Source organism: Lissotriton vulgaris, chromosome 8 (genome assembly GCF_964263255.1).
Source record: "Lissotriton vulgaris chromosome 8, aLisVul1.2, whole genome shotgun sequence".
Taxonomy (NCBI): domain Eukaryota; kingdom Metazoa; phylum Chordata; class Amphibia; order Caudata; family Salamandridae; genus Lissotriton; species Lissotriton vulgaris.
The window spans coordinates 1392756182-1392769018 of NC_141696.1; the positions used below are offsets into that span (position 1 = coordinate 1392756182).

The 12837-nt window shown below is 48.7% G+C and overlaps 1 protein-coding gene across 1 annotated transcript in view; it reads right to left on the bottom strand.

Annotated features, from left to right (window-relative positions):
* The window catches only part of PIGP (phosphatidylinositol glycan anchor biosynthesis class P), a 51293-nt gene that overhangs the window by 16887 nt on the left and 21569 nt on the right, over positions 1 to 12837 (bottom strand). The window contains exon 4 of the mRNA XM_086935403.1: positions 8051 to 8169. Coding sequence (XP_086791529.1) covers positions 8051 to 8169 — 119 coding nt within the window. The remainder of the gene's footprint in view (positions 1 to 8050; positions 8170 to 12837) is intronic.

Sequence of the window (12837 nt, forward strand, 5' to 3'; positions counted from 1 at the left end):
TCTATCTTTATCGGATCCCTGTTAACCCCCACTTATCCCTCCCCCCTCAACTGCTGCTGATGTGAGCCATAACCATATATTCTCAATCAAGTCTTCGCTACCTGAGGGATCCATACATACATATCTTCGTGTCCCATGGAACCTCCTACACTGACCATCCCCTAGTCTTCATCCTCAGTTAAATAGTCCTTTAGAGCCTGCACTATTGCCTCCCAGGCCCTCGCCATTTCTAGGCCCTTCACATTTGCTGTACGAGTGGCTTGTCGTAACCTAACCACACTTTCACTCCTAGCCCATTTCTGCAATTCGTTCATCCATCCATCTCCTGGCTGACGGGCCTTCCTTCGATTTCCAATGCCAAGTGATCTCTCTCTGGGCCAGAATAAGTCCCAAGTCAATGAATTTACTTGTGATTTTCGTCTTGGCCGTGTGAGGGAACCAGAGGAATAGACATGTCGCCATGTCGTACTTCACCTGTCGATCAGTGACTGCGTTAAGAAACTCCCCCACCTCCGACCAATACGTCCCTAGTCTCGGGCAGCCCCATAGTAAATGGTCCAACTCTACCTCAGGTGTCAAGCATCTCGGACATGCTGCGTCCTGTACCCGGAAATACCTCCTTATCTTCCCCGGGGTCAAGTAGGCCTTATGTATTACAAAGAAATGCACTTGCTGAAAGCGGGCATTTCTGCACCCCTTCCACGTTCTCTTCAAAATGTGTCCCCAGATTGTATCTGGTATGGGTTTTCCTATGCTCTCTTCCCATTTTTCTTTCAGAGTTGTGAGCGGCTCCAGTCCCTCGTGCAACATTCAAGAGTGGAGGCAGGTAACCGCCTTAATTGTACCCGTAGCCATTACTACATATTGACAGGCCATGGTTGTACAGGGTTCTGCTAACCCCGCCTTCCAGTGCTTCTGCATCGCCGCTATGACCGCCGCATGTAATAGGAAACTCCCATTCGGGAGGCCAAATTGATGTTGGAGCACTCTGAAGGGCACCAACACCCCATCAATATACAGGTCCCCCACCACTTGAAGGCCCAAATCCTCCCATTCCAGTAATGGGGACCAGTCCCCCCCCCATGCGGCAGTGCTGTCAGCATCCCCAGAGGGATCTCCGGTGCGTACGGGCGCGTTGCCTTCGCTCTCTTTAAGCTCCTATGCCAGCATAGTCGCAAGGTCCTCTCCTCCATGGTTAAGCCCCTTAACTCTAACTTCTGTTGCATGATTATATATGATAGGATATGTCTCTGAATGCCTGTCCTTTTATCTTGGTCCGGACCTCTAAACTCTTTGGCAATGTTTTGTGTTAGTATCTGTAGTTGTGCCACCAGATAATATAGCACGAAATCAGGGACCGCCATTCCCCCTTCAAGCTTGGGTCTCATCAACATATTCAGTGCCACCCTGCGCCTTCCATGTCCCCATAAGAAGTCAGTCGTCAGTGTTCTCAACTCTTTGAAAACCCGCTGGGGGATCCATACCGGCAATGTGCGAAAATAGTAGAGCAACCGGGGCAAAGCCACCATCTTTAGCAGTGCCACCCGGCCCTGTACCGAGAGGTGGAGGGATGCCCAAAAGGTCATGCACCCCTTCAGAGCCCTAATACAGAGTCCTATGTTTCCTTCTAGCATATCTGTAGCCTTGTGATATATGCAGACCCCTAGATAAGTAAAGCACGATCCTTCCCAGATGACATCCACTGTCAGGGGTGGATGGGGCATATTCACCCGCAACGGAAAAACGCATGTCTTATTCCAATTGACCTTAAGGCCCGACAGTCTTCCAAAACTCGACAGCATTGCAACTGCACCCTCTAACGCCGTTCCTGTATCCTCCAGGTACAGCAACAAATCGTCCACATACAATGAGATATAATACGACTCCCCGCCACTTACGATCCCATTGTACACCTCCCCAGAACGCGCCTGAGCCGCTAGGGGTTCTATTGCTAGCGCAAACAACAGTGGAGAGAGCGAGCATCCCTGTCTCGTCCCTCTATGCACCGGGTAGTCAGAGGATATCACAGGACCCAGTCTCACCCTGGCCGTCGCGAAAGAGTAGAGAACCCTCGTCCAGTGCCCGAATTGTTCACCTAAGCCGAACTTCTCCAGTACCTTATCAAGGTACATCCATTCTAGGCTGTCGAAAGCTTTCTCGATATCTACAGACAACACTGCTGGCATCTGGTCTGGCTCCAGTTGGCTCTTTAGCACTCGAACTAGGCGACGGATGTTAACTGAGGTGTTCCTAGTGGGAATGAACCCGGCTTGGTCTGTGAGAATCAGTGTGGCAATAGTCTAGTGGCCAAAATGCGACTTAAAATTTTATAGTCCACCGTCAGCATGGACATCGGTCTATATGAGGTGACATCGGTAGCCTCCCTACCAGGCTTCAGCAACGGGACCACCAGCGCCTCCCCCATCGATTGAGGCAGACGCCCCAGCTCCAGAGTATACCTCTAGCAGCCTGGGTTTCAAAACATCAGTGTATTTCGCATAGAATTCGACCGGTAGGCCATTAACCCCCGGCGTCTTGTTCCTAGCCATCTGCTTGATGGCTACTCTAATCTCCGATACCGTTATATCACGGCCCAATTCCTCCGCGCTGTCCTCATCTAGCACCGGGAGTTGAACGCCCGCTAGATAGTTCTCAAGGTCAGAAGCTTCGGCGTCCAATTGACTCCCATATAAAGTTGTGTAATAATTCAAGAAGCGTGACAAGACTGCAGCCTGCGAATAGACCACCTCTCCCGTCCCCTCCCGTATGCTCATGATTGGGCTCCCTCTAGGTTCTGGATTCGCAAGTTTCGCCAGCAGCGTACCCACCTTGTCCCCTTCTGCATGCACCTTGGTAGTATACAACTTATAGTCATAGCTCCTCAATCGTTCCGTTTCTGTCGCAACCAGTTCCCTCGCTTCCTGCAACCGGGCCTGTAGTTCTGGTCGCTCTGGCCTTTGCTGCTCTAGGTCTCTCAGTACACTTTCCGCTTTTCCCACATCAGCCAGGACCGTCGCTTGTTGGCTCGAAAACCTACCAATGCCCCTCACCATTACCTTTAGGGCATCCCATTCCACTGATCTAGTAGTGGCCGTACCTCCATTTTCGCCAAAGTAATGCTCAATACCCTGACGGACAGTATCACTGAGCACCCGGTCCTCTAATGTATCAGGCCGTAACCTCCATGTGGGGACGGCTGATCTCACTCGCTGCCACTAAACAGATATCAACAGAGGATTATGATCTGATATGGTTCTAGTTAAATATTCCGTGTGTGTCGTCATGGCAGCTATCGGTCCACTACTTAGTATAGAATCTATTCGCACATGTAAAGCATGTATTGCCGAGAAAAAGGAATAGTCCCTGAAGTCAGGATGGTGCTCTCGCCATACGTCAATGAGGCCCCATCTCTCTTGCCAGTCCTTCCTATGTTTAGCTAGTCTGCGCACTAGGGAGTCGGTCAGTGGTGGGTGTGATTTATCCAATAATACATCTGTAATGGAATTGAAGTCCCCCCCTAGTATTATAGGGCCTGCCAGAAAGTGAGCCAATGAACCAGTTAATCCATCAAAAAAGCGGGCCTGGTCCATATTGGGAGCATACACACTACTTAAACCAAATCACGGCCGTATAGCCTCCCCTCCACCGCTACAAATCTACCTTCAGGGACTACCAAATGGTTCGTGGCCTGAAAAGGGATTCCCGCTCTCACCCAGATCAACGCTTCCCTGGCAAATGCCGAATAGGTCGTGCCAAACACCTGGCCTTGCCACCGCCTCTGTAGGGCATTACATTCCTGTTTGGTGAGATGAGTTTCTTGCAGCAGCGCTTTCTGAATGCCACGCCTAACCAAATATACATGCACCTTATAACGCCTTGACATGGTTCGAAGTCCACGGACGTTCCATGTGAGACATTTCAAATTAGGTAACATCCCCATTGTAGTCATCCCTCATCCGCCCCAACAGTGTCTCTCGACTGCCCCCATCATTGCAGCAAAACCCCACACTCAAAACTCCCCTCAAAACTCCCACATTCTCCCCCCCCCCAGAACAGGACCCAATAACACATTATCAGCCCCCATCCAAACTTCCAACACAGCACACATACTTCTATTCTGTAGTCGCCACTACAGATGGCCTTAAGGACAATAGGAGAGTGGTTCAGGGCCAGCGGGGGGTGGGTCACGCCCTCACCCCGAGCCCAAGATTCCATATAATGGTCCGTCACAGTACCTGCTGATCTGTAGTTTACCGGGGTCAACAGTCCCATCAGAGACAATTATCAGTAGTCCACCCTCGGCGTTGTCATTCATTAAAAATCCCATCTGCCGTTTGGGGGGGTGACCAATGAATGGTCCTCCCGCGCTATCTGCATCCGAGAGGTCCACGCCAGATTTTACCCCTCCATCTTCAGATTCCGAGCCCACCGACTGCCCTTCTTGTTGCGAGCCCGTTATCACTGCTGTCGCCACCAGAGCCCCTTTTCTGTCCGCTGCCATTTGGCTATCCTGCATCGTCCTCTTGATTTTGTTGCGCTTGCGGATGCGTTGCGATTTGTGCACCTGGACAGGTTTCTGCCTTTCTCGGTCCCCCCTACCTCCGCGGTCCGTGCCAGCCCTGTATGATTCAAGCCAAGTCCATGTTTCTTCAGGGGTCTGGAAGAAGTGTGTCGACCCGTCCATAATCACTCGTAACTTAGTTGGGAAGAGCAAAGAATATTGTATACCTTCATCCCTCAGTTCTTTTTTCACAGCTAAGTAAGAGGCCCTGCGTTTTTGAACTTCCTGAGTATAGTCCGGAAAGATCGTGACTGCACTGTTGTCCACCTGGAAAGGGCCTGCCGATCGCGCTCTCTGTATCAACAGATCTCTGTCTTTGAAATGCAATACCTTGACCACCACTGGCCGAGGCGGGCGGCCCGGTAGAGGCGGTCGGGCTGGAACCCTATGCGCCCGTTCCAAGGAAAAAAAGGGGGATAGGCCCTCTGGGGCCACTACCGTCTTGAACCAGTTCTCCATGTAAGCGACTGCATCATCCCCTTGAGATTTTTCGGGCAGACCTACTACCCGTACGTTGTTCCTCCGATTACGACTTTCGGAATCTTCTGCCCTCTTTTCCAGTGTCGCCAAGCGATCGAGTACATCAGTCAGCTTATGTTCTGCTGTCACCAACCCAGGCTTGAGTTCCTGAAGCAGTAGTTCATTTTCTTTTACTCTATCTGCTAGCTTTGAATGATCCGCCCTCAAGAGACCCAATCCTGTTGCGACCTGCGCAATATCCTGATGTAGGGACTCCTTGGTCGCCGTTATGGCTTCTAGTATCCCATCCAGACGTTTGTTCAGTCTCTGCTCCTGCGCCGTTCCCTCTGGGTCGGTTTGAGCATTGCGGTCTGCTTCCAGCCCTTTCGCCTGATCTTGCTCCTGTTTCAGTTTCATCTCCCGGCTGTTCGTGGCCATCTTGGTCGCCAAAACCACTGTTTCTTTCACAAGTGTGTGCAGTTCGCCTGTTCTTTATTGAATGCCAGGTCGGTACCCCTCCAGATAGGTTTCTGCGACGACCCTGTCCTCCCTTCTGCTCGTGTACACCACTTCAGTGATCTGAGTCGTCCGTGAACCTTGGCTGCTCCCACCACTCTACCGTTGATAGGGTGACCTCCTTTCAGGCTTTCAGGATACACGTGGGTCAGACCATATTCTCCTCCTATCGCTTACCTCCCCGCACTAGCCCTGGTCACTTTACAACTGCGCTATACCCGCTGCTGGGACCCGGTTGTAGGTCGTCACGGCACTCCAGGTGCATCCAATCCAGGACTCCGCACCCGCGTCTGAGATGGCCGTTCACGGTCGGATGTTTCCTGTTCTGGCAGCTCGTCTATCACCCCCAAAAGTTCTTTGCCTCTCTCAAAGAGGGAGTCATCGGCTTACGAGCGTTCCTCACTCTGGCGCTCCCCTTCTACGTGCCATCTGCACCCCCCAAAAATCGATAGTCGGCTGGGGCCCCGTTTAATAGCACTGCAAGGATGGTAGTGCCAGTCAGTTGAGCCAGGACCAGTAAATGAGTGCTCGTTGTTGCCCAGGGAGCTACTCTGTGCGATCCTAGGATGCCGCCTTTCTGCTGTTACTGTCCGGTCCCTCTGTGTCCTCCCTTGGTCCGGTCACGCCACGCCAAAGAGCTGCCCCACGTCGCTAGTCTCGTTATCGGGCGTTGGCCCGTATCGTGGCACGTACCTGGGTGCATCTCTCAGCGTCCCGCCTGCAATCAGCCTTTCCGTCGTTCCTGCGATCCGCTGCTCTCCACAGGGTCGCGAAGTTTTACACAGGGTCGCGAAGTTTTAACGGGGTCCCGGCGTGGAGCCGCCGACCACCTATGAACCCGGAGCGGCGGCTCTAGGTGATTACACACCTGTGCACTCACGAGGCCGGTGCTTCTCACATCCGCTCTTCGACAATCCGTGGCCGGTTCCTCCACAGCAGCAGTTGTCTCGGACTGCACTCGGGAATCGGGACCTTCCTCTCGCGGCCGCCCTCTTAGGTAGCAGACGTCGCATCCGCATTCCCGGTCCTTTGAGGCCGCGGGTGGTTCCAATCTTCTCTAGCTCCCTCTTTCAGCTTCTCCGTGGTATGGTCCCCACTCCGCTTGCCCTTCCAGCTTCTTTCCTCATCTTTTCTCGCTCCTGCGTTGCTCCGCTTCACTCCATTTATATTCCCCAATTCGGGGCTGCCGCCATCTTGTACTCGGATCGCGGCACCTCCAACTTTGAGAACGGCTCTCCTCACGCCGTCTGGCACTCTGTTTCGCCGATAGTGAGCTCCTTAACTGCCCCCGGTTTTCCGAGCAGAACGCCTGTACCGTGCGCTGCGCTTAGGCAAGATTACCAGGAGAAATTACGGGATCGGGCGCGGAGCTACAGGCTCACGCCGCCATCCCCATCGGCGCCCAAGCCACGCCCCCATGGAGTCGATGACCATGCTCGATCATCGAAAGGAGAAGTCACCTTACCTGGTCACTAGGAAAGACTTCTTCAAAGAAAAACAACTTGCAAACATCCTGACCTAACACTAGATGGCAGGAGTGTGCAAAGCATGTGTATCTACAGCACACATGCCTCGAATTGGTTTTTCCTCTTAATTTTAAAAAAATTACTACAAGATGCCCAACTTCCTTTCAAGTATGCACAGCGGCCATCTTTGCACCATTTAGGAAACACACTATGTCCCTTAACAGCAGCAAAAGAAGTTGTCCGTATTATAAATACAAATTTGTGCTTAAAGATTTTTTTATGCACTCATCTATCCCATAAACCTATACACCCAGAGCTATCCTTCCCTCCATTCCATATCCATTAACGCAATCAACCACAATCATAAATCCATCTGAATTTGAGTGGATGTTGTCTACATGTCTTTCTGCGTTGTATACATGTGTGCCTGTGGATATAATTCCCTTTAGCTAGGACGTTTGTGTAAACTGGGAGTCTATATAGCTTTAGGCCTGTAAGTACATGCATGCCTTTATATGAGTGTTGCTCCATCTAAACATGTTATTACATATGCACATACAGCACACTTGTGTGCCTCTGTGTGCATAAACTGAAGAGCACTTTAGAAGACAGTGGTTTGGGAGAATTAGTAATGGTTGCAACATAAAAGCCTTCACTGCACTAACTTCCAAAGAGCATTTCTGAAATAACACACTCTTCTGCCTGGTCTAAATGTAAATTACCCTGGCAAAATTTAAGAAATGAGGACAACATTTGTAAAGTTTCACATTACATAATTTCACGTACATTTTTGGAGTATGGGTTTGCACAGAAAATCACAAATATTTTCTTCAAGAGCTACTCGATGGGTCCTCACAAGACAACCTGCCAAAACACACTTGGCTTTAAAAACGTAATTTCACAAAATGTAATGAATAAAATATAGCAATTTCGCAATCACCTACTACTGAGCAGGATTGTGACCTACCATTTTTTATAGTAATGTGTTTACTATTTACTGAAGAAGTGAGAGTGTGTTAATCAGGATATAATTGCTCCATATACTTACCAGTGATCGTGTGTATGGAGTTGAGTGGAGCAGTACTCATCATATTAATCCCAAACAAGAGTATCAACGCAATAATTAAGCTGACAAGGAAGTATACTGGCAAAGCAATTGCCCAGTACCTGTAATAAAGAGAAATATTTGAGTGGCAAGATACAAAGATTATGTTAAAACAAGAAAATGATTATTTCACCTACTTTCTCTCAATCCGATTTACAATGTGGGTGGCGCATTTATTCAGAGGTAAAAGTAAAATTGCCTTAAAGCAGGACAAGTAACCCCCACTTTAAAGAAACCCAACGCAGACTGTTCTGATCCTAATAACTTCAGACTCATCTCCACCATACCTGAGCCTATTCTTGCAAAGCCCTTAGAAAAATGTGTCCAGATCCAACTCTGCAATCACATAGACAACTATCAACTCCTTGAGCAACACCAATCAGGATTCCGGTAAAGGTCACAGCACTGAATCTGCACTTACCCATGTTGTTGATGACATACTAAAAATGCTGGATCGAAATTAATCATGCCTTTTCATACTCCTTTTCACCCCTGAGGCGGAAGCCGGGGGCCCTTGAGCACTCTTGCTCCTTTTGATTTGCAAAACGCGAACAGGAATTATTGAATTTAAAAGCTGTACTTTTAAAAACTGTAAATATTTTACTGGATCGATTTTAAATATCCTGTTGGCCCTACCTTTGGTGCAAGAACTACGTTGCCCAGGGCGGCCTCACACCCCCTCCTCAGCTGATAAGCGTCGCTAGTTCGGGCGCTCGGCGCTGAATTCATTGTGGGCGCCATCTTGGGTAGGGGTAGGATCGCGGTCTAGTTGATCGACGATCCCACCCTCCTCACGCCCCCTACACTGGATATAAACATCAAAGTCCCCCGTCCGCGCAGCGGGCGGGCGCAGCGGGCGCGCCGGCGGCGCGCCAAAGGCAAGCCCGTCTGCGCCCGTCCGCGACCGGACGGGACCAGGGGCCATACCCCCTGTGCAAGGCGGTTCAGAGTGTGGCAGATCGATGAGGTATGATTCTATCACACTAAAAAACTTAATGCCCCCGATCATTCACACCTGTCAGCACTCCATTCTCCCGGACTCTCCATCCGGGATCTGCTCTCACTGTACATTCTCACTGACCAGCTATCAAGACAAGTCCCCCCCTGGCAAAACCTACAAAATGTTTCTTTTAAATTGCCGGTCATTGACCAAACATGCCACGCAAATGTCTCTCCTGCTGGAGGAAAACGAGCCAGATGAATTATTCCTAACGGAGACCTGGTTAAAAGATGCCTCTGACTCGGATATCACCTCTTTTCTGCAAATGGGATATACTTTGCAGAGATTAGATAGATCAGAAGGTAGAGGAGGCGGCCTAGGCATCCTTCTTAAAAATCATTACCTCTGTAGAACCTCATCGGCCGGTATTTCTAACTGTGAGAGTATGCTATTTACTCTTGAATTTTCACCTACAGACTCATTCTCTGGTGTACTTATCTACCGCCCCCCCAATCAAATAGGAGATTTCATCGAATCACTCCAGTCAAAAATAGCTAACTTTGTGGTTAGTAGATCCTACTTCTCTATATTAGGAGATATAAATATCCACTTAGATGATCCTAACAATTCCATGGCTAAGGCATTTCTGGACAGTATGGCAGCTCTCCAGATTATATAGAAAGGCTTTGTGCCTACGCATGAAAAAGGCCATCTTCTTGACGGTGTTTTCAGCAATGATAATAGACTGGAAGTAGGGACCCCACTACCTCTTACCTGGACAGACCACTGTTTAATACCTATTCAGTGGATTCCAGCTACGCCACTTCAGCCCTTTCCTCGTACTACCCTTTTTGGAAGAGACTGGTCCAAAGTCTCCCCAGACCAATGGGCCAATTTACTCTCGGCTGCCCCCCCCCCAAAGGGCTTCAGACCCTGCAGTGCAATACGAGAACTACATCAAATGGCTGTGCACAGCCTTGGACTCTATTGCACCTATCAAAGCCCTTAAAGAAAAAACTAAGTCCAAGGAATCACCTTGGTACACTCCTGAACTTAAAGAACTAAAAAGGGCGTGCAGAAGATTTGAAAGAAACTGGAGGATTTCTCGTAGTAAGATAGACAAAACCACACATCTTGAAGCCATCAAAAAATATAAATTAGAAATCAGACAAACTAAAACTTCATACTTCGAGGAAAATTTTTTAACTGCCTCCAACTCCTCTAGAGAAATCTTTCAGATAGCAAAATTCCTGATTGATATCCCCCTGGTTCCTGCTGATCCGAGTACAGCTCAGGCTCGCTGTGAAAGTCAAGCTGAGTACTTCTACAGCAAAATACAAAAAATTGCCTCTGCTTTTAGTCCACCTAATCTATCCCAGGATATGGGAACCAGCTCACCTAACGTCACGACTCCAAAATTAGATGAGTTTCCATTGCTTGATGAGAACTCACTTGCGACTATCATGACGAAAATAAAATCAGGATCTCCCACAGACCCTGCTCCCCCCTATCAGATAGTAAAAATTGAGAACATTGTTAAACCTGTTATTCTCAACATATTAAACACGTCTATTTCCACAGGTTCAGTACCTACCGCATGGAAATGTGCACAGGTCAAGGCTTTGCTGAAGAAACCCACTCTGGACCCAGGCAATATGGCCAATTACCGGCCTATTTCCCTCCTTCCGTGGATCAGCAAACTCCTAGAAAAACATGTCAACTCGTCTATCACTCAATTCTTAGAGAACCATCATCTTCTCCACGATTCCCAAGCGGGCTTTCGTCCAAAATTGGGAACTGAGGCGGCCCTCCTGGCGGTAACTGAGCTGGCCAGGAAGCAAATGGATCAAGGCGGCACTACAGCAATTATGCTGCTCGACCTCAGTGCCGCTTTTGATACCGTTAACACCAGCATTCTTCTTCACCGCCTCAACCAGATGGGAATTTCTGGGAAGGCCATGCACTGGCTCCAGTCATTCCTGGAGAATCGCTCTTTTAGGGTAGTTGAGGGTACCACTTACTCAAAAGTTTGGCCCTTGGATCAAGGTGTACCTCAGGGCTCTTCATTGAGCCCTACTCTTTTTAATATTTATATGCAGCCGTTAGCTGACATAGTGCACTCTTTCGGCCTTGATATAATAACCTACGCCGATGATACGCAATTAGTCGTATCTATGAATCAGGCAGACTCTTCCCCGTCCAATCTAAGTAACTGTCTGGTAGCGGTGGCTCAGTGGATGGCTACCTCGCATTTAAAATTAAATGGCGAGAAAACTGAGCTCATGGTGTTGGGCAATTCAACCATTCCCAGTCCTCTGTTAGACTGGCCACCGTGCATGGGCCCCATACCCCAACCAAAGTGCCATATAAAGAGCTTAGGCATTTGGCTGGACTCCAACCTCAGCTTCATGCAGCAAGCTACTACTCTCTCTGCCACATGCTTTGGGCTAATGCGTATGCTGAGAAAAGTGCTGCCTCTTCTCCCTTTTGAAGCTCGCAGAATAATGGTTCAAGCCATTATTCTGTCCCGCCTGGATTACGGGAACTCGTTATACTTAGGTGCCCCCGCATTTACAATCAAAAAGCTACAGGTGACCCAGAGCGCCGCAGCTCGCCTCCTGTTAGGCCTCAACAAACGAGAATCAGCCACCACTGCCCTGAGGAAACTGCACTGGCTTCCTGTTAAGGCCAGAGTGCTGTTTAAATCTCTTTGTTTTATGCACAAAGCTATGTGGAAGAATGCCCCCACTATGATCTGTTCCCTGGCAAAACCCTATCTTCCTCACAGATCCCTAAGATCCAGCACTGCCTTTCTGGCTACTGTCAACAAAATCAGACGGACCAGATGGGGCGGACGTTCCTTCTCCTGGAATGCCGCGAAAGAATGGAACTCTCTGCCCACCTCCCTTCGCAGTGAACCTAGCCTTTTAAAATTTCGGAAGGATCTGAAAACTTACCTGTTCATTTAATCTCTTTCCCTTTTAGTATGATGGTACTTAGCGCTACGAGGCCTCCGGGTTGTTTGCGCTCTACAAAACCCGATTAATAATAATAATAATAATAATAATAATACTACCTTGACCTACCAGCCGCCTGTGACACGGTCAAACATGATGGTCTGTTGAAACTACTGGAACAAAGGATGGGCCTATCAGGGGTCGTATTGCAATGGTTTTCCTCATTCCTCCAAAACAGATCCCAGAGAGTCAAAATGAACCAATCTCTATATAAGCCACACACAATCACTCTGGGTGTCTCACAGGGATCTTCTCTCTCCCCCATTATTTTCAATGTATTAATGGAACCACTAGCAAACTACTTAAAATCTGCTAACATCCATTATCATAAGTGTGCTGATGAGACTCAGCTGTATCTCAAAATCGCCTCCTCAGAGGACATTATATCCCTCAATGTCATCTTGTAAAACACACATCTCTCGCTCACGGATAATCATCTCAAACTTAACGCTGCCAAAACTGAATTTCTTCTTATCTCACCACTGAATAACACCCCCAAGATTGAGCATTGGTTAAAACATCTTACAGCCCTTAACTGCTCCCCTCACATCATAGAGTCTGCTAGATCCTTGAGTATTACATTAGACAAACAACTGAACATGCGGGAACACATTAATGCTGCCAGCAAAGGAGCGAATTACCAACTGAGCATTATACTGAAACTTAAATCCTGCCTTTCACATGAAGACCAAAAACAAGCGGTCCAAGCTCTTGTTCTGCCCAGACTGGACTATGGTAGTGCCACACTAGGTAGCTTACCTAGATACAAGTTA